This window comes from Phodopus roborovskii, unplaced genomic scaffold (genome assembly GCF_943737965.1).
Source record: "Phodopus roborovskii unplaced genomic scaffold, PHOROB, whole genome shotgun sequence".
Lineage (NCBI taxonomy): Eukaryota > Metazoa > Chordata > Mammalia > Rodentia > Cricetidae > Phodopus > Phodopus roborovskii.
In genome coordinates, this window is record NW_026125711.1 from 442,986 (window position 1) to 464,681 (window position 21,696).

Consider the following 21,696-nt stretch of genomic DNA (forward strand, 5'->3'; position numbering starts at 1 on the left):
GACACGATGTAGCACCAAGGGCACAAACAATAACAACAAAATCAACAATATGATGAACACTTCCTGCAGAAAAAAAATTAAAAAACAACAGATGACACTTGAATGGGGTAAAATGCCCAAGGTGCCAGTATAATCCAAAACTGATACTGACACTGTTGGCATCAAAGTTACAAAGAGCATTTAGTGTAGTGGGATCCCCACCCTTCTCACCGTTTATTCCTGTAAACCAACAGCGAAAATAATATGCCAGTCCCAAATCTAAGAAAACCTACATAGGTACAACCAAAACCAGATTTATAAGAACTGAGATGATGAAGAGCAAAGAAGACAGTAAATGAGACATTCTTATTACCTCTGCAAACTATCATACAGATGGAGAATTAACACGTTTAGACAGGCAAGTTATAGGGGCAATGCGTCCTAGAGGAAAGAAAATGTTCAAAGCAGTTTTGAAAATGGATGCACACTAAAAGAAAGTTAAGTTTCTCATGCTTTTAACCCTATCAGGACTTTATTCTTACCTGCTTCTGGGAAGCAGAGTGTAAAACCATGCTTGCAAATCTGCCAGGAAACGTCATTGAATATACTGTAGTTTTTCAAGATAACTGACAGTATGTTTTCAGTATGTCATCACAAAAAAAAATATGTGAAGATGATAGATATGTTAACTGAGTTCATATAATCATTGCACATGTATCAAAATTCACATTTCTATCCGTATATGCAGTACAATTTCTAATCAAATATTACTTATGATTTATTATAGCTTGCATGAAGATCCAGAAAGGAAAGTGGGCCACAAGCCACAGAAGCCAGGCACACACCTTTAATCCCAGCAGCCAGAAGTTATGAGGTAGTGGTACACACCTAGTGCCAGGATTCAGGTTAGAATGATTTTGAGATGTCAGTTGTAAATAACACTAAAACAAGGGAAAGATCATAAAACGTAACAAAACTAATATTTGAAAATGGGGCTGAAGTACCAGTAATTGATTTCACAAATAATGAACGTCTGACAAGCACTGCATCAGTTGCTGGTTTCATGACATGGAATGAACAGACAAAAGCTTTTCTGTAAAAATAACCTTGGCTATTTAAACGTCATTGTCCATGCAAATCGCCATGAGATTGCTTTGCTTTGTGAAGACATGACAGAACTTACACTGGATAATAAAGCCTAACTCACAGAGTCTGCATGTAAAAGGAAAAAAAAATAATATGTAGTCTGTCCTGTCAGGGTTTGGATCTGACACAGCTCACGATGCCAACATTCAAAGACAATCTATGGTAAATTTCATGGTATTACATTCCTCATTTACTCCATGTGCGTATGAATGTAGACCAACATTTTCTGTTTCAAAACAAAAACAAAAACATAACTGGCTTTCAATGAGTATACTCTTTTGCAAAGTGACCTGTCATTTTAAAATATGAGACTCTACATAGGCATATAATGTTAATATTTAGATTTAGAAAAATAGTTCAATTTTGCTATTAAAGTTCAGCAAGGAAATGTCGAAGGCATTTACCTTTTTTGCAGATGTGAGTGGGTTTTACTCATAGAATCAAAAGCAAATAATTAAAAATTGACACTTTTAAAGATTTGCAATTTATTTTGTGTAAATTGTCCCATAGGAACTTAATAGGTAAATGCAAATGAATAAAACAAAAACATCATAAACCATGCAAATATATGCACATTAGCAAAATAACTGGAATTATAAGGAACCTTAAGTCAAACAAATATTTTTGAATCTATATAAGAATAGGCAAAGCGCACACAAAAATTAGGGGCATATGCATACAACCACATATGTGAATTTAATACTCGTAATCAAAAATGCCTAATAAAATAAGCAATAAAAGTTTTTTACCATTTAATTCGCTAAAATGTTGTTGGTAAATTATTACCTTCAATTCTATTGACTTTTGATTGGTGCGTTTTTTTATTTTGTTTTTCAAGACAGGGTCTCTCTGTATTGCTTTGGGGGTTGTCCTGGAACTTGCTCTGTAGACCAGGCTGGCCTCGAACTCGGAGACTCGCCTGTGCCTGCCTCTGCCTCCCCAGTGCTGGGATGAAAGGTCTGAGTCACCTATGCCCCTTGTGACAGGTGAGTGTTTTATCTTACTCCAGGGGTGAAGAGTTGAAATATGTACAATCTTTAACACCCATCGAGATGGATTTGACTCGGTCGTTATCTTTACAGAAAAAAAAAAAAGAATCAGCTTACAAGAGTGAGGCTACAGGTTCTTGACTTTGAGTGAGGTCAGCTTAAGTGACATATTGTGACCCTTTGGAAACCATGGAAGGAAAGGGGGCCGGGGCAGAGGAAAGGAGAAGGAGAATGGGGAAAGGAAATGCAGAAACAAGGAAAGAGAGAAGCAAGGAAATCAGTCAGAAGGGAAGGGAGGGGGAGGAAGGAGGAAGAAAAGGGAGAAAGGGAGGGAGGAAGGTCACTGTTCATAGTTTTAAAAAGACCTGATGGCAGGGGCGGGGCCACTGGAGCTGTGGGGCCATTATCTACACTGCAGATGCAGTCAGTGAGTAATGACCTCCCTTCTCTGTGACGTTTTACACTGTGCTAGAGAAAGCCAGTGAGCCCAGGCGGTCTGGCACTCTCCAGCAATGGCATGAGAGGGAGGCCTCTGCAAGAGTCTCCTCCAGAAGTTCTAGGAGATTTCATCAATGGGGCTTTGCAGCAGCAGAGTCTGGAGATGTGAGGACTCCAGTTTGACAGAGCCACAGCAACCAGGAGGCAGTGCGGGTCCCATTTTGTCTTCTGGCAGTCGCAAGCGCAAATGGCGCAGTTGGGACTGTTTGGGGCCGAGCTGGATCGTTCATGGACCTCAGAACCAGGTAGTAGTAACTCTACAGTATGTTTTCGATTTCATCCAGAGAAAAAGAAGGAAGCTCTCATCTATGCATAATTACCAAACTTTATTTTTGGGTGGCGAAGCCAGCGATATTAAAATCCGTGCGCTGGGGAAAATATGGTCCTTGCACAAAACATTCTTATGCCAATCGGGGTACTTTGCTAATATGCTCAAAGATACTTGGAAAGAAAGGCACAGTGACATTGTAGAACTGGAGATCAAGAACGAGGACATAAACATCAGGTCTTTGGACTTTGTGTTTGGTTCACTGTACAGGGACGATGACTTGCCAATGAAGCCCCTTCAAGTTCCTCATGTTTTGGCGGCAGCATGCCTGCTTCAGGTAGAGCGCGTGATTCAGCAGTGTAATGAGACCATGAAGAAAACCATTAATGTGAAAACTGTGTGTTCATACTATGTAGCAGCAGAAACATATAGATTGAAGTCTGTAAAGACACAGTGCTTTGACTGGCTTCTTTGCAACTTGATGATACACCCAAGTGTTAGACTTTACAAAGACATTGATATAAAGGTCATGTATCTACTTGTTTCGTCATCCGACCTACTAGTGTTGCAAAGGGAAATTGATCTATATAACACACTGAAAAAGTGGATATTCCTTTATTTTAATCCTCGCTGGAAAGGTTCCTTGGAACGCCTCTTCACTAGTGCCAACAGCTGGCTTTCCAGGCACATGGAATTCATTGATAGCATCACTTTTCTTGAAAGTGAAGAAGGGCTGGTATTTCAACCAGTGTTTAGACAACTGAGGTTTCAGCATATCATCTGTGACCTGACCTCCACGACTATTCTTGAACAAGATCGCCTCATACCTTTAGAATGGCTGTACCCTGTTTATAAACAACAGTGGCTGACTTTGCTACAGGCACAGCAGCACAGAAAAATTGGGCCAGGAACCATCAATGAAAAAGAACTTGAAGGGTGCAGCATGAGATGTGGTGTAAGGATCGACAGAGTTGGCACATACTCCTGGAAGTGGTCACGTTGCAAGGTTAGCTTTCCTCTACACATCATCTTTACCAACCGTGCTATCATTTTCAAGCAATATCGTCAGCAGTGCGATGGCTCAGGCTGCTTAAAACAGATACGAAATGTAGTGTTCAGAATAACTTTGGTGTGTTTTGATCCCAATGGCAAACTAACTTTCAATAGGACAACTGGTCATAAAATGGTTACCTTCGAAGATAACGAGGGAAAGAGTGTAATGGAGTTAGATAGCAACATTTTAAACTTCCCTTTATACATATTCTGCAACTTCCTGTTCATATCATTAACAAACACAGAAAACCTGTGATCTTTTCGATTATTAGACCCCAGGAGCAGTTTGAAAACCTTGAATGACTCATTTAATTTGAAGGCTGCGTTTGAATACCATCAAGATGACCGACAACAAGATGAAAAGAAATCTTATGAGTCTGGTACCACCACACATGACTGCTCTCCACCTCCCCTTTATTTCCAGGCATTTCTGAAGAAAAATTAAGTTCCAACAGCATGTTTGTCAAAGCGATTCAAAGGTAGCTGGCCTATTGCTTTTCCTTTAACATCAACAGTCAAGCTTTGAATGGAAATAAGAGACTCTATTGCAAGGATTAACATTTAAATGAACTTGTCAAATAGGTTTGACCCTAAGGTTGATGCAAAAAATTAAATATAAAAAAAAAAAGAAAATAAGTAAATAAGTCTCTCCATTGCCGATGCTGTTGTGAACCATAGCTTATGCATAAGCTTGCAAGATGTAAATGGTTGGTCAAAGAACAATTGAGATTAGTCACTGTTGATGTATGATTTCAAATAACCAAATAGTGTCAGGGTTTTCCATATCGTGTACCCCTATAGTTTATTGTTACTTTAGAATGGTTTTTCAGACCAATTTTTGCATGACTTGGATAACTATTACTGCTGATTATCTTAAAGTATATAAGCACATTAATATATATTTTCTTATAATTAAATATCATGTGGTACGCTGTATAGACAAATGACTTATATATGCAATGTATTTATAGAGAAGCGTGCATCTTTACATACACATACTTATGTTTTATGTAATCCTAAATATGGAAGAATGCAATTTTTGAAATGGATAAACAAGCCAGGAAATGAAAAATATATCTTCATGATTTCAGTTATCTGGCTATCAAGGAACGAGTTATTTCATAGTACCCTGTTCCCTTTCTCACCTTTATTTTATTTTCCTTTCGCTGTGATAAAATACCCTCATGAAAGCAACTTCAGGGGGAAAGTTTATCTCCTCTCATACTTCAAGTGTTCGTCCACCATGGCAGGAGTTTGAAGCAGCTGGCCACAATAACATCTCCAATAGAAAGAGATGCCTGCTGCGAAGTACTCAGCTTTCTCCATGGTCAAGGCGACAAGGCTAGCTAGCGATCACAACCCTACCCCCTACTAACATGACACCCAAACACATCATCTTCACCCATAACCTTTCATCCCTTTGTCCTCACAGGCTCATGACCATCTTATGGTATGGGATTCATTTATTCCATCTTGAAATGCCCCCATGAACAGTTCCAACACTTTCATCCATTCCTTTGAATTATCTGAATTACTTTTCTTTCATTCATGGATATCTGTTGTGTTTAAACTCACTGCCTGCTCCCAACCACTCGGTCTATCTTCTAACATCCCCTACCAACCACACTTGTTTTCATATGTAATCCATTGAGTCTAACTTGTTGTCCATATGCACATGAGTGTATGGCACTCCACTGTACTGCCTGTAGCTAATCAAGCAGGATTGGAGCCTTGGGAACTGCTCCTCCAGCTATGCTGGAATTGTGACTAGATAGATCATATGCCAGACTTGTGTGTTGTGTTTGCAATTATAGCTGTTGGTAATTGACTGCCGTTGCCTGTCATGTCTAAACGACATGGTTTTGTGACAGTCCTCTCTGACTTCTGGGTCTTACAGTGTTTCTGCCACCCTCTTCTGCAGTTGTCCCCTAAATTTGGGAGGAGGAGTTGCAATGTCGTGGAGTGGCCATCCCAAACAGTTTCAAACATGGAAAACTCTGAGGTTTCTTAACTGTGGATACACAAAATAAAAACAGAAGTTCTACAGGGCTAGGGAAGACACTTTCTTAGGCAGTTGCCTTAGAACAAAAAGGAAGGTTTCTCCCTGGACTTTCTCTCTTTAAATGAATTGAGATCACCACAGGATGGAGTCTCCCAAGGACTTGTGATTTGCCCCCAGAACCCATTTCCCATGTTCTCAGTGTAGCACAGCTTTCCCTGTGCTGCTGATCATTTTAAGAGTCACAATTGCTTTCTCAGCTCTAGCCTGAATACTACCCGACTTTTAAAACTTATGTTATTTATGCGTATGGTTCTAGAATGCCTCTCCAAAGGCAACATAAGAGAGGAAGGGTTTGGTTCTCAATTCAAGGATAGAGTCCACCACGTCCCACAACTCCTATCTGGGTTTCACAGACTTCCAAGGTAAGTAGCAAGTCAGATTGCAGTCACAATCAGCACATGATAAATGCTATGTAAACTCTCCACTTGATTCCTCTACTTTCTACAGTCTAGGATTCCCCAGACAGAACACCACACCACCTATAGTGGGCGGGCCCCCTATTTCAATGAGCATAATTAACTTACTAGCACAGGCCTGCCCAGAGGAAGCCCCCTTTTCTAGGTTATTATAGTCAAGTTGACAATATTAACACTCACACTCTATTTGTGCTATTCTTGCCATTTCAATTTATTGATTTAAATCTTCAATTTTTAAAAACACTATTTTTCAAATTTAAACAGAATTTTTATTTATTCTTTGGAAATTTCAGATCATGCACCCCAAACCTGCTCGCCTTCCAGTCCCTTCCTATCTGACCCTCACCCCAGCAGGATGCTCACACAAACACACCACAGACACACAGACACACAGACACACACACACACACACACACACACACACACACACACACACAAATACAAGAAAAGGAAAAAGAATCCCACCTGGCTCCCCCATCTTTCCTCTCCTTTTCCATTATCCTAGTGGCATCTGGAGCTGCCAGGTGTCTTGAAGTTCACCCCTTAGGTCCAATTATCCACACTGGGAAAATGGTCATTACAATGAGTCATTGGTCTGGTTTCTGGCACACCATCATCACTGGGCCCTCCTTAAACCTTCTCTCAGACATTCTGTTGTTGCCTCAAGTCTTGGAGATTCTGAGGTTATCAATCTGCACTACCAGTACCTTTGTGCAATCCAGCAGGCCAAAGATGGGGTTAGCTATTAGCTTAGGCTGAACCAACCGCCCAGGAGATGAGTCTGGGTGGTAGTTGAGCTGGTCAATCCCAGCTGTTGGGACCACCCCCTCAGGTGAGGGGCAGAACCAGCTGTCCTAGGCCCATGCCAAGGGGGCCAGCTCTACCATGCTTTTCTTGCGGTGTGGGGGCATCTCTCCCGAGTGGTGGGGTCTGCTTTCCTGTGTAGGGGGCATCACCAGCTGTCCTGCTATAGTGTCTAATTAGAGGCAGGGCCAGCTATCTCGGAGCTAATGAAGGATAGGGCTGGTTCAGCATGGTCCTAGGATTTCAACACACATTTCCTATGACCCCCTGTGGCAACATGAGCCAGGGACTTCAGCCCACACCATGGCTGCTGTTGTGCCACAGACCCAGACTTGGCTCACAGAAACAATCTGAACCCAGCCCCATGTAGGGAGGCCTGACTCCCGTGGCAGGGGAGGCCCTGGGACACCAACATGGCCACAGGTGGCAGCTCAGACCTCTGGCATTGGCATTGCCTTCGATGTTACCAGGAGACCAAGACATCAACACAGACCCTGGCTGCAGTAGGGATAAGTACCCAGACATTGCCCTAGGCAGCTCACTAGACCCCAGGTGACCGTGTGGCCGTCTGTGGCACCAAGGAATATGGACATCCCAGACCCTAGCTGTGGTAGATCCTTGGACCCAGATGCTGTCCCATGCAGCAGACCAGGCTAGGATGTCATCCTGGCCCCAGGTGGCAGCACTGCCCACCCAAATGGGCATGGCCCAGGTGTTTGACCATAACCCAATTGTCCACAAAGCTTTCATGGTTCCTGAAGCCCTGGACATCAACACAGGCCCTGGCTGTCGCAGGAGCATGGACTCAGACAAAGTTCTGGGCGGCAACGCAGGCCCAATGTCATCACATCCCCCCGGGTGGCAGTCCACGCCACTCAGATGCACATGGCTCTGGTGGCAGCGTGCCTCATGGACACCACCAGAGCCAGAGGTGGTGGCCTTTGGGCAACATGGGCCATGCCACTCAACATAAACCCTGGCTGCCTCAGACACAGATATAGCTGTGAACAGCAGCCAAGGCCCCAAGCGTCACACTGGTAGAGGGTGGCAAGAAGGATACCAAAATCAGCCCATTCCTCAGAATCCTTGACTTTTCAGACCTGTGTCTTACCACAGCACATGAACCATTGTGCTCCTCTATCTCTCTGATTTCACAAGGATATACTTGCTCGTCATACTGACAGTCAGACTGCGACCCCCACAAGTGGGCAGGCATGTGGGTGTTTCAGACAGGCTGGACCGAGAGGACCCAGGGCTCCCCATGATTATCTTTTGCCTCTTAAACCTTTAATTTCAATCGCTGACCGTTTCTTGTGCAGATCGTTTGGTTCCATAAGGGCAGTTTCTTTTAAGTATATTATTACCATATTCACTTTCCCAACCTTTTTCCAGTTTCTCTGTTCTTTCTGTTGCTACACTTTTCCTTGTGTTTTCTGCTTCCATGCCATATGTATGTCCTATGAAAATGCTCTATGCTTCTATACAAAAGAGATGTTTCATAAATGAAAGAAAAGTCTATATTCATTTTTTCTGTGTCTCAACTTGCTTAGTAGGGTGATCCTCGGTTGCACACATTTTCCTAAAAACAACATAATTCCATTCATTTTTAAAATGTCATTTTCATTAAAAACTTTCAAAAATATATTGCAATTACATGCTTTCAACTCCCCTGACTCCTCACAGATCCTCCTTACTTCTCTTCCCATACAAATTCATTCCCTCTCTGTCTCTTTCTCCCTCAAGCACACACACACACACACACACACACACACACACACAAAACCCCAACAAACAAACAAACAAACAAAGAGAATCCTGAAACCAAGATAAGACAAAGTATATACTTTTGAAAGTTTCCACAGTAGTGCAGTTCCTAAGGCTTTTCAAAATGGCATTTGCGGTTGTTGTCCCCTCCCCACATTCCCTCCTTTACCTTACCTTCCCACACCAGCTCCTATTTAGTCCTTCTAGTGTTCATGCATCTCTTCATAACACTGTTTTCCCTTCTTTGGAAGATCCCCTCCTCCCCCTCTGGTCCTTTATTAGGTACCTGACCTCAACAGTTACTGGGATTGAAAAGCACACATGTAAAATTCAAGCTAACTAACATCCATGAGGAAGAGGAAATATGCAATATCTGTCTTTCTTGTCTGGTTTGTATTGGGATGATTGTATCTAGCTTCATCCATGTACCTGAAAATTCCACAATGTTGCTTTTCTTATTTTTGGTTTTTGAGACAGGTTTTCTCTGTAGCTTTGGAGTCTGTCCTGAAACTAGCTCTTAAAGATCAAGCTGGTCTCAAACTCACACTGCTAGTATTAAAGGTATGCACCACCACCACCACCAGGCAATTTTGTTTATCTCTTTTTTTTTTGTTGTTGTTGTTTTGTTCTTGTTCTTGTTTTTTGAGACAGGATATCTCTGTGTTGCTTTGGAGCGTGTCCTGGAACTAGCTCTGTGGATCAGACTGGCCTTGAACTCATAGAGATCCACCTCTATCTGCCTCCCCAGTGTGGGGATTAAAAGTGTGTACTACCATAGCCTGGCTCAGGTTTGCTTTTCTTGTTTTCTTTCTTCTTTTTTTCTTTCCTTCTTCCTTTCTTTCATTTTTTACATATTGATCCCAGTTCCCTCTTCCTCAGTCCCTCTGTCCCTCAGTCCTTCTCTCCCCCTCCCTCCTCCCTCCCTCCTTCTTTCCCTTTCTCCTACCCTCCCATGCCCCCTGACCACCATCCTCTCCCATCCTCCCCACTCCACATGAAGGTTGATGCCTTCTAGGAGGAGTCATCTAAATCTGTCAAGTCATTTGGAGTAGGGATTAGGCCTTCCCTCCTGTCTCTAGGTTAAGGGAGTATCCATCCATGGGGAATGTGCTCCCAAAGTCCTTTTCTGCACCAGGGATACATCCTGGTTCCACTATCTGATGTCCCTTAGACTGCACAGGCCTTCTAACTGACCCCATGTTAAGGGGGTCTGAGTCATTCCCATGCTGGATTCCCAGCTCCTCCTTGTTCTGATCAGCTGTCTCTCTGTGTTTCTGTAGCCTGGTCTTGTCCTCCCTATCTGCATCTGGATTCCAGTTCGGCTCAGTGTTTAGTTGTGGGTGTCTTCTTCTGTTTCCAACAGCTACTAGATGAGAGCTCTATGATGGTGGACAAGTTAGATGTCAATCTCATTATCAGGGAAGGGTATTTATGGTAGCCTTTCCACTGTTGCTCAGAATGTTAGCTGGGGTCAGTTTTGTAGGTCTCTGGACATTTCTCTAGAGTTGTTTTTCTCTTAAAACCTATCTTGGATCCCTCTTTTTGGTCTCTCTCTCTCACTCTCTCTCTGTCTCTCTCTCTCTCTGTGCATGTGTGTGTGTGTGTGTGTGTGTGTGTGTGTGTGTGTGTGTGTGTGTGTATACCTGCTAATTTCACATGCTGTGGCTCTGCTTCAGGGTTTTTTTTTTCTGTAGAAATTTCCTGATGTAGTCTTATGTTCTCTTATGTATAAGATCATAACATCTGCAAATAACGTCTCTTGGATTTTTCACTTCCTGTTTGAATCTCTGTGCTCTCCCTCAGTTGCCTTACTATTCTAGTTAAGATTTCAAGTATATAATGAATTGGTATAGAGAGAGTGGACAAACTATGGTCTTGTTCCTCTTTTTAGTGCAATAGCTGTGGTTTTTCTCTGTGTTTAGGATAGTGTTGGCCATGGGTTGCTTTTGTCTTCTAGTATCTTCTATATAGCTGGACTTGTGGACAGAATTTGCCTAAAGCTTTTTTAATTCTTCTTTCCTCGTCACTTTTGATTGATTATGCTGTTGGATAAAATAGTTTGGTGTGATTTGGAAAACATCCATTCAGGCCCTTCTGTCTTTAAGAGTCTCCATTGAGAAGACAGGTAGCTGTTAGTTTGATGAATATGCTTTTATATGTGACTTGATCTTTTCCCCTTGTAGCTTTTAATGTATTTCTTACCTCTATACATTTAATGTTTTGATTATTATGAATCATGGAAAGTTTCTTGTGGTTCTCTTTGGTGTTGTCTATGCCACTTTTTCCTTGATAGAAAACTCTTTCTTCAGAAAGGGGAAATTTTCATCTTTGGCTTTATTAAAAATATTTTCTGTGTCTTTGACCTCTGGGTTTTGGTTTTGGGTTTTTTGTTTAGTTTTGGTTTTGTTTTTCTTTTGTTTGTTTGTTTTTTGGTTTTTCGAGACAGCGTTTCTCTGTGTAACAATGCTGGCTGTCTGGAAACTCACTCTGTACACCAGGCTGTCCTTAAACTCACAGAGATCCGCTTGGCTATCTGCCTCCCAATTACTGGGATTAAATGCATGTGCCACCAATGCCTGGCCACCAGCGCTTTTTCTTCTTTCTCCATAATTTTTTTTTCATAGGATTGGTCTTTTCACAGTGTCCCAGAATTCCTTGATGTTTTGTGATTCTAGTTTTTAACTGTTTGTTTTAAAATTTTCTTTGACTGATTCATGTATTTCTTCTACTTTGTCTTCAAGACTTTCATGTCCTTTAATCTGTTGGTGAGACATTCCTCCAAGGCTGCATGAAATGCTAAAATTTTCATTTTCATTTCACACATTTTATATTTCATCCTGGGTTTGCTTCAGCTATCCTGTTTCTTTGGTAAAGTCTATTTTCATTCCTTGAATAGGTTTTATACCTTCATTCAACTGTTAGTTTGTGATCTCATGGCCTTCATTAAGGCATTTACTCACATCCTCTTTAATGTCTTTCAACATATCATAAATAGGTTATTTTGAAATTCGTGTCTTGTGTTTAAGCTAAATTGTTTTCCTCAGGGCTATTGCAATAAGGTTGTTGACTTTTGGAAGAGGCATTTGTCTTGGCTGTTTTCATATATCTAGGTATCTGCAGTCATCTTGTTTGAAGTATTTCTTGGTGTGGATATCTAATGTTGTGTTTGTTGGGTGTTTTTCTGTTATTTGCTTGCTTTGGTCCATTATGGGTCCTAGACATTTGTTCTGGCTGTATGTTCCCTGAATCCCAGCCAAAAGCAGTGCCTGTGGGGTCAGGTCTGTGCCCACATAATGTGGTAGCTCTAGGGTCCTTCATAGTGAACTGTTCTTCCAGTAAGTGCAAGGTCACAAGTAATGGAGATAAGGTAGTAGGCTGATGGGAATGTTTGGGAAGAGTCTGCACCAAGAAGTCAAGTAAGTCTCTGTGGATTGGAGTGGGCCTCTCAGAGGAGCTTCTGCAGGTATGCTACAGCAGAACAAAGAGTAAGTATAGAGAGTCCAGAATGAACAATAAAAGTCACCTATGTGAGTCCTAACCTAGTGTGGTGGCTGTGGGTTCCCGGTAGAGAGCAGTTCTTTAGTTCAGTGGAGTTACAAAGAATGGTGATGGACTAGGAGGAAAGGGCAAAACTGGTGGTAGGCAAGAATTGATTCCTTTCATTTTTATGGATTAATAAAGCTCTCCTTTATATAGATGCCACGAATTCTTGATCCATTCAACTGGTGTTAGATGCCAGAGCTGATTCCTTACCTTGGATGTTGTGAGCAGGGATTCAATAAAAATGGACGTGCCAGTGTCTCTTTGGTAGGCTAACATAGTGTCCTTGGTATATATAGTGAGGAGTCCTATATCTGAACCAGATGGGAGCTCTCTTTTTAATTTTGGGAACAAGTCTATACAAACGTTCAAAGGGAATGCACTAATAGTTTACACTCCCATCAATTTTATATCTGGCACCCCCTTTCTCTCGATCTCTTCCAGCATTTATTGTTGCTTACATTTCAGTCTATCTCCCTTGAGTGAGATACAGTCACGATGTAATTCCAAGAGCCATTTCCTGTATGCCTAATGATGTTGGAACTAACTAACTGGTCATTTATACGCCATCTTTGGTGAACTGTTTGTTCATTTCAGTAGTCAATTTTGAGTAGGCTTTTGAATGCTTCATTTTTAAATATTCATATACACACACACACACACACACACATATATATATATTATACATGTTTCGTATATATAATACAAATTGTACAGAAATAATCACCTACCAAAGATATTCTCCCATTGTACAGGCATGCTGTAGTTCAGTTCTAGAATCTGCTTATTGTTGTAAAATATCTTTCAAATTTCATTAAGTGATATTTGACAAGTTTTAGTGTTCTGTCCTGAGCTCATAGAGTCCTATTCAGAAATTCCTTGTCTGATCTTATGTTTATATGTTTTCCCAAAACAGTTTCAGTTCGTTTTTTTATTATTACATTTTTACATAGTATTATCTCTAATCTATAACTCAATTACAAAGTAATTTCTCCCTTTACTTTTCTCCTTCCCATCCCTTCCATGTACTGTGCCTCATCTCCTCTCTAATTCATGACCTCCTCTTATCTTTAACTGTACTTATCACATATATTAACAAATAAAGACATAAAACTACCTGCAGCATCTTCTCGAGGGTTCCTTGTATGTGTATAATTTCAGAGATAAACCCTTGGTTTTTAATAACCACTTAGGGGTTTTATTACTAGGGAAGACTATTTCTCCCACTCTCAGCCTCCCATAGCTATTGGTAGTTCTTTGCCTAGGGGTGAAGATCCCTTGGATTTCTTTGTAGTGAGATACCCACCCTGCAAACACCTGTTGCACTGACCACGACTATTGAGGTATGGGGACAGGTGCGGATGTAACTGGTGGGGGCCAGGTCTGGGGTCCCAGACCCCAGTCCTCTCTCTTACTTCCTGGTCAGAGACAGAGAGCATCCGTGGCCATCCCTAGCGGGAACATGGTGGTCATCTGTTTCTGGTGTAAGTGATTTCTTCCCGCATAAGCATCCATCAAACTGTATTGTGTCCCTGAATCTGATTTCCCTCTCAACATTTCTTCTTTTCATGTTAGCATGTCTATAGGTAGTGTACTTGCTCAGTTTGGGCCTAGGTACTGATATTGTTAAGGTGCCACGTGTGAAGTGAAGTGTCTCTGTCCTCTTTAAGAGACACATTGTCACTGTAGACTTCCAGATACTTTGGCTTTTCCAATCTTTCTACTGCTCTTCCATGATGTTTCCTGACATCCAGGTACAAGCCTTGTGTTGTAGATGTATCCATTTGTTTTGGCGACCTCAGTATCAGTCGTTCTTTGAATTTTGAGTAGTTGTGGTACTTTGTAATGTTCCCTACGTGCTGCAAAGAGAAACTCCTTCTTTGAAGGTTGAGAGACACACTGACACATGAGAATACAGATGACTATTTAAAATACAGTTAGGAATTATCCTGGGTTAGCTGAGAAGCCACACATTGTCCTTCTTTGTGCTACATGACTTCACTAGCCCTGGGAATTTGAATGGGCCTCTGGTACTGGGTGTGATTCCCTTTCTGTTGAACAGGTCCAAAGTTTGATTGGATTGCTGTTCCTTATTGTGAAGATATGACCTTACTATTGCACTTTTAGTGAATACTGTCATGCTGATCACTTTTGTGGTTCATAAGTGTCACAGATGGATAGGACTACTGGTTGCTTCCCTCCCTTGTCAGGTTGCATAGCACCTCTGATATTATGAAAGTTAGTGTTCAGGGCAGGCTGTGTGGTCAAAGGACAACTTAGTTCAGTTGGATCTCCCACTGTGTGGATGGCAGGATGGAATTCACCAGGCTTCACTGCAAATGCTCTCACCTGCTCTGCCTTCCTATCACCTGGGCTTGATTTTACTATTTTTGTTTCTTTCTTTCTTTCTTTCTTTCTTTCTTTCTTTCTTTCTTTCTTTCTTTTTTAATTCTGAGTTTTTCCAGGTCAGGTATATGTCTTCAGGTTAAATGCAGCTCAAGCCTTGAGTTCTGGGTCTCAAGTGCCCTGTGGTTTCAGGAACAGTAATTTACCTTAAATCCTTAGGAGGCAACTAATGGCAACAGCAATGACCCATGTTGCTTTAAGAGCTTCTGCAACACTCTCAACCTACATCTTCAAAGGGAGTTTTCATGCCTAATGTTGGAGTTTTTGTTAGTCTGTGACTCTTGGATGCATCGTTGTCAGCTCAAGTGTTTAAGACTATATATATACATATGTGTGTATGTATGTATGTAAGTATGTACACACATACACACACACACACACACACACACAAACAAACACACACATATAAAATGTATAAGTTCTGAGACCAACAAAACAGCTGAACACAAGTGCTGGAGAGGAAGGGAGGGGAAAAATCCTTCACTATAAATATGATAGCAAAGTACTGCATCTTCTTTGAAAATCAGGTGGAGAATACCAAAAATAAATTAATCTAGCCCATGATCCAGCTACAACACTCTGACATTTGTGCAAAGGACTTGACATCCTGCTCCAAAGACACTTGCTCAGTCAAGATCATTGCAACTCTCCTCACAAAGATAGGAAATGGAAAGCACCTAAATACTCTCGAACTGACTAATGGACACTGACAAGGTGATACATATACACTATGGAATAATACTCTATAACTCGAAAAATAAGACATAAAAATGTTCAGGCTGTTAATATCTTGGAATTCTGTTCTTCATTTTCAATCAGTGCATATGGTTTTGCTGGGTAAGTTATTTTAAGTCATAATCTTTTATGTCTAAAGTGCATTTCTCCAAGCCCTTCTATTGTTTCCCATGAGAAATCAGCTATCATTCTGATAGTGTTTCCTTTATATGTGAAGGGCAGTTTTTCCCTTACAACTTTCAATATAGCTTCCTTGCTGTGTATACTTAGTGTTTTAATTCTGATGTACCATGGGGATTTTCTTTTATTTAGTGTGGTCTGCTCTCATTGTGTTTGGGTGGGTGTGTCGTTTCTTCTGTTGAGAAAGTTTTCTTATATGTGCTTGTTGACGACCTGGTCTATGCCTTTGGCTCTGCATAATACCTGGCTATAGGTATCTGCATCTGCTCGCATAACTTGCTGGGCGAAGCCTCCCTGATGACAATTGGGCTAGGCACTGATATATGGGTATAGCAGAACATCCTTAGAAATCAACTGAGTTTTATTTTATTTCATTTTATTTATCTATTCAATTTTGTCAGTCCTGTTTGGTTCTGTCCTGGTTCTCTGCAAGATCCAGCCAGTGGGTACCAGCCATATGTTCCTAGTTTCCTAGGAATTAGAATTGGGCTCTCTCTCATTGTGTGGGCCTCAATTTGGACCAGTCTTTGGTTGGCCACTCTCACACGTTCTGTGCCACCTTTACCCCAACACATCTGACAGGCAAGATGGACTAGGTTGAAGGTTTGTGGCTGGATTGATGTCCAACTCCCACCAATAGAAGACTTGCCTCCTTAAGGAAGGTGGTCAGATCAGGCCTCTGTACCCCACATTAGTAGGAGACGTCTTAAGGGTCACCCTCATAGGTTTTAGGTAGTTTTACTGCACAGGTTTCCACACTGTCCACCAAATGCTCCCCATTTCCCATTGTCTCTCCCTAAACTATTTCCTTCTGTCCCTCCCTCCCCCATCTGATATGTCCTGTTTTCATCCCCTCCTGTCCCCAATTCACCTGCAAATGCTGTTTTATTTCCTCTTCCCATGGAGATCCACGCTTCCATCTTTACCCTCCTTGTTACCTAGCCTATCTGAGTCTGTGGATTGTAGGACAGTTATCCTTTACTTTATTTGCTATAAAGCTGCCGAGTAACAGTCCATTGTGTAAATGTACCAGAATTTCCATGACTATCCTTCACTTGGGGGACATTGAGGCTGTTTTCAGGTTCTGACTACTGTGAATAAAGTTCCTATGAACATAGTTGAGCAAGTGTCTAGTGGCAATGTGTTGTGCCCTTTGGGTTTATGCCCAATAGTGGTATGGCTGGGTCTTGATGTAGATCGGCTCCCAAGTTTCCGAGAAGCTGCCATACGGATTACAGTAGCAGCTGTGTAAGCTTTGCACTCTCAACAGCAATGGAGGAGTGTGCCCCTTGCTCCATATACTCAACAGCATGAGCTGTCACTTCTGTTATTGACCTTTGCCTTACTGAGAAGTATAAGATGGAATCCCAAAGTCATTTTGATTTGCATATCCCTGATGGCTAAGGATGCTATCATAGATGTGTTCTCAGCCATTTAAGATTCTTCTGTTGGAAATTCTCTGTTTAGATCTCTACCCCGTTTTTCAAATTGGATCATTTGGCTTTTTGATGTCTAGCTTCTTTACTTCTTTATACATTTTTGATGTTACACTTTGTCGGATGTGGAGATGACGACAACACTTTTTCAGTCTGTAGGTGGTCATTTGTCCTTCTGATTACATCCTTTGCCTTATAAGTGATTTGCAGTTTCATGAGGTCCCATTTATTATTTGTTGATCCTAGCGCCTGGGTTATTGGAGCTATGTTTAGGAAGTTTTCTCCTGTGTCAGTGCATTCAGGGCTATTCCCCACTTTCTCTTCTGCCATGTTCAGAATATCTGGTTTGATGCTGAGGCTTTGTTCCACTTGGACTTGAGTTGTCTTCAGGATATTTGGTCTCCCAGGAACATTTATTGCACAAACATTTAGTGATATATGATTTATGATTTCTTAAAGCTTGCCTGAGGATTTGGAAACAAATTCAGCCTCAAGTTACATAGTGGCCAAGCAAAGGTGACACACACTTTTAATCTCAACAGACAGAAGCTAGGGATAGTGGTACACACCTTTACTCCTAGCAATCAAGATTAAGAGGTTGATGAATCACTGTGATTCCAAGGCTGGCCAGAGCTACAGAAGATTTATCCAGGCCTGAGGAGAAACAGCTCACACAAAGATGATCTCAGTACCTGGGATCACAGGCCTTAAATCACAGCACTAGAAGGTTATAAAGATAGGAGCAGGGTCTTCAGTAGTCAGCATCAGGCATTCATTCTCCAGCCAAACTGAGGACAGGAGGACATTGAAATTGCAGGATTCTGCACCCATGCTGAGGGTAGGCTTCAGTCTGAGGTTTGGTGGAGCCAGGAACACATTTCAGTCTGAGGAAGAATGAGAGTCTTGTTTTCAGCTTGAAGCTTGAACACAAATATGTGCCTCTCGGTTTTTTTATATTTTGTGTTACACACCAGCTCTCCCCTCATGTGTCCACTCACGGCTAATTTCCACTGTCTGAGTCAAGGGCCACAACTCACCTTGCTCCTTCTATTGATGTGTGGTCCTTTCCTATCTGTGCTCTGTATTGATACAGTGAGACTCACCACTGTCCTCACTTCTGTAAACCTTCATTTCATCCTTTAAGTCCCACTGGAAAAGCTTATGCAGGATATAAAGTATACTTTCCAATGCTGAAAATCTTTCACTATAGGATGAACTCTGACACATCCCCAACTCTGGGGATGTAATGCCCACTATCTCAGGAAAACCCTCCTGGGGACCTTCATTCATGTGCACACAGCATTGCTTGCAGTCTACTGTATATTTGACTGGTCTGGGCTCATCCCTCATTGACAACTCGATAGTGAGAAAGCAATATCCAGATCCTAAAGGCAAACCTGCCAGAGTTCCTATATGAAACACGATGTCCCTGCTGACATCTACAGAATTCACTACTCATGTGTGATTTACTCTTCTCCTGAATTAAAATGGTAGTCATGGAGACAGCTCTGCAGTGGCCAGCATCAGCATCCTGGCTACTCTGGGAACAATAGGACTTGTGATTTCCTGGACACCCTCTCCTGTGTGAGGGATCAGCGGGAAACCTACCCCAGTAAGAATGGGGGAGCCGCTGATGCCACAATGAGCTTGGGGTGTATGTGATCTGCACCACAGAATGAGAAAATGCTCCCCATCCCCCAGCACTTGCTTTTCAGTCACAGAAGAGGCTTGTCACATGCTGCTCCCTCTGGCTGTCTGCCTCAGCAGCTTCTCTGCTTCCACTGCTCCTTGGTATTGTGTGTGGCCCTTCCTCAGGTGCCTGTCTCTCATTACTCCCCAAGACACCCTCTCCATATCCCCATCCTCAGAGGAGAGGCGGGGAGGGTGAACTGAAATCTCAATACCAGGCTCCCGAGAGCTGAAAGCACCTTCAAACACGGGATTGCCAGAGGATACATACAGAAGCAATTGATTCCCCAGAATTTAGAGTGCTGGCAGCTGAGACATTTGTAAAGGAATAATATAGAGTTTCATGTAAAAGAGTAATATAGAGTAGTCGTGTGTTCTCAAAATGCAAAGTTGATGATGTGGCATTAAACACTGCCCCCTCTAGACCCCTCACTTCCAAGGCAAAGAGAAGTGGATTTATTCATTCTAGGTGGTGAGCCTGGTGTACAGAGTAAGTTCCAGGCAGTGAGGATCCATAGTGAAATCCTGGTTAAATAAATGAATAAGCAAGAAAAATGAAATAAGAAAGAAAGGAAGCAGAGGAAGAAGTAAGAAGGGAAGAAAGATGGAAAGGAAGAGCTTAATAAGCAGTATACTTTTCAGAGGTATTGAGGATGCTATGGTATCATAAGAGGTGCTCTTCAATAGAATTGTTGACCTTATATTGGTCACAAGGAGGACAGCCTGCTATCCTCTCTCTGCATTCTGTTCCATGGTGATACATTAAGGTCTCCTAGGAGAACTTTCACCAGAACACAGCCATGCTTTTCCCTGAACCTAGAATTAGACCTTCCAGGTTAATGCAGAATAAACTTTTTGTGTATGACACCTTTCCTATGAATTCTTTATAGTAGCACAAGAGCAGATATGGGTTCTCTGAGTAAATTTGAGCTCTCTGCCTCCATAGCAGTTTCGTTCTGTAAACCTGGAAATCTTCCATGCACTTTAAAGCAGCCTTCACACTCCAAAGAAATGCACATTTGCCACATCTGGCAAGGCCCAGAGACTGACTTACCTGGGGCCATGATGTAATACAGATTGGGAGACACAGAGACACATGCTGAGATCGGTTGCCTGCAACTGCTTCTAGGGAGTGCACCCACTGCCACAGCAGCATGAAACACAGCACGTTTATTTCATGCATCTACAAGCAGGAGGTGAGTTTGTATTATGCATCCTAACAAGTAGGCAGGTTTAGCCAATCTGTGTAAGACATCTCTGTAAGGGATCTTAGGCTGCAGTCATCTTAGAGGAGGAAACAGATTGCTAAGCCTGGCTCATTATCACCTGCAGAAGTCAGATATTTGAAGGAGGTTTTGCCATCCCTCTGGCCTTTCCCAAGGAAGGTTTTTGCCAATCCCTGTTTGTCTGAGGCCTTAGGATACTTGATATGACCAAGCTCATGTCAACAACCCATTCATTCAGGGCTTCCTTCACTCTCTTCACGACTTAAGGGACATTCAGGTTATGCTGCAGGCACACTTGAAATTCCAGGAACCCTGGGTATAGAAAGAGCTGACTACTGTTGGAAACACTTCGAGAGAGACTACATCTGACTTAAGCCCAAAGACTAACCCATAAGATAGGACATAGTGTTTAAGATTCCCTGAACAAAACTTTAAAATGCTAAAATGTTTTCCTTATTTCTCAGGGGAAGGAGGATCCCATATTAAAGATGACTTTTCCCTATAGCGGGGATTGCAGAGCTTGCGTAGCAGGAACAAGGCCCAGGGTCTGGTCTCTCTTCCACTACCACCAAAAACAGGAAAAGAAAATGCTTAAAAATGTGTCATTTCCACGCTATCTGGCATTGTAGGAGCATGACCACCAGGGGGCAGCACAACGATATGCATTGTGTACCCAGGGGCTGTAGACTTTTGTCTGCATCTTTCATAATCTGCTGAATACACAGGGACCAGGTTTAGCTCTCTAGACTATTCCACATGATGTAGCTGCAGCTACGGAATATCTTCAGAGGATGTAGTGGGGATTAAATATTTGATATATGCTCTAGGTCCCTAGGCCTTTGATATCTGCTCTAGGTCCCTAGGCCGGGAGTCTCTACAGAACCCACATGGTTGCAGTAGAAGGAGCAGTGGGGTGAATGAAGATTAATTGGGCCTGTCAGTCCAGGTCCTCTATGTTTGTGAAGCAGCAGCAAGAGGCCATGGAGGAAGCAGCATCCAGGACAGAACTGCTTCAAGCACAGTCACTACACTTAGGATATGTGGTTGACTGAAGAGAGCAGAAACCCAAAGTCTCTTCTAGCCTTGAACTATTTCCCCATCCATAGCAGGAATCTTTTGGAGAGAGCATTTTAAATGGATGCTCCTGTAGAATGTCAAGTAGCAAGCACAGAGTGTATTTCTGGCACATCTCCTCTCTCTGCCAGCGCCACTGCAGACTCCTCACTTGGATCACCCCTATTTTTATGTTCTCTCACATACCCAGTACAGGAAGGGTGGTAGTGGCACACACCTTTAATCCCAGCACTGGAGAGGCAGAGGTAGGTTGACCTCTGTGAGTCTGAGCACAGCCTGGTCTACACAGAGAGTTCCAGGACAGAGAAACCCTTTCTCCAAAGGAACACAAAAGCATACCCATTACTGAAAGTAGAGTGAGAGTCTTCTGTGGCTTTTTGCCTCAAGCTGTGGCTCCCACTGTGCTCTGTTGGAACTGTCTCTCACTAGGA

At 42.2% G+C, this 21,696-nt stretch overlaps 1 protein-coding gene across 1 annotated transcript; it reads left to right on the forward strand.

Annotated features, from left to right (window-relative positions):
• The first annotated feature begins 2,686 nt into the window (after positions 1 to 2,686).
• Positions 2,687 to 4,246, forward strand: LOC127217533 (germ cell-less protein-like 2). Its single transcript, XM_051178535.1, has one exon. It carries the CDS (start codon positions 2,687 to 2,689, stop codon positions 4,187 to 4,189), a length of 1,503 nt encoding a protein of 500 aa, XP_051034492.1. The 3' UTR covers positions 4,190 to 4,246.
• The last annotated feature ends 17,450 nt before the right edge of the window (positions 4,247 to 21,696 follow it).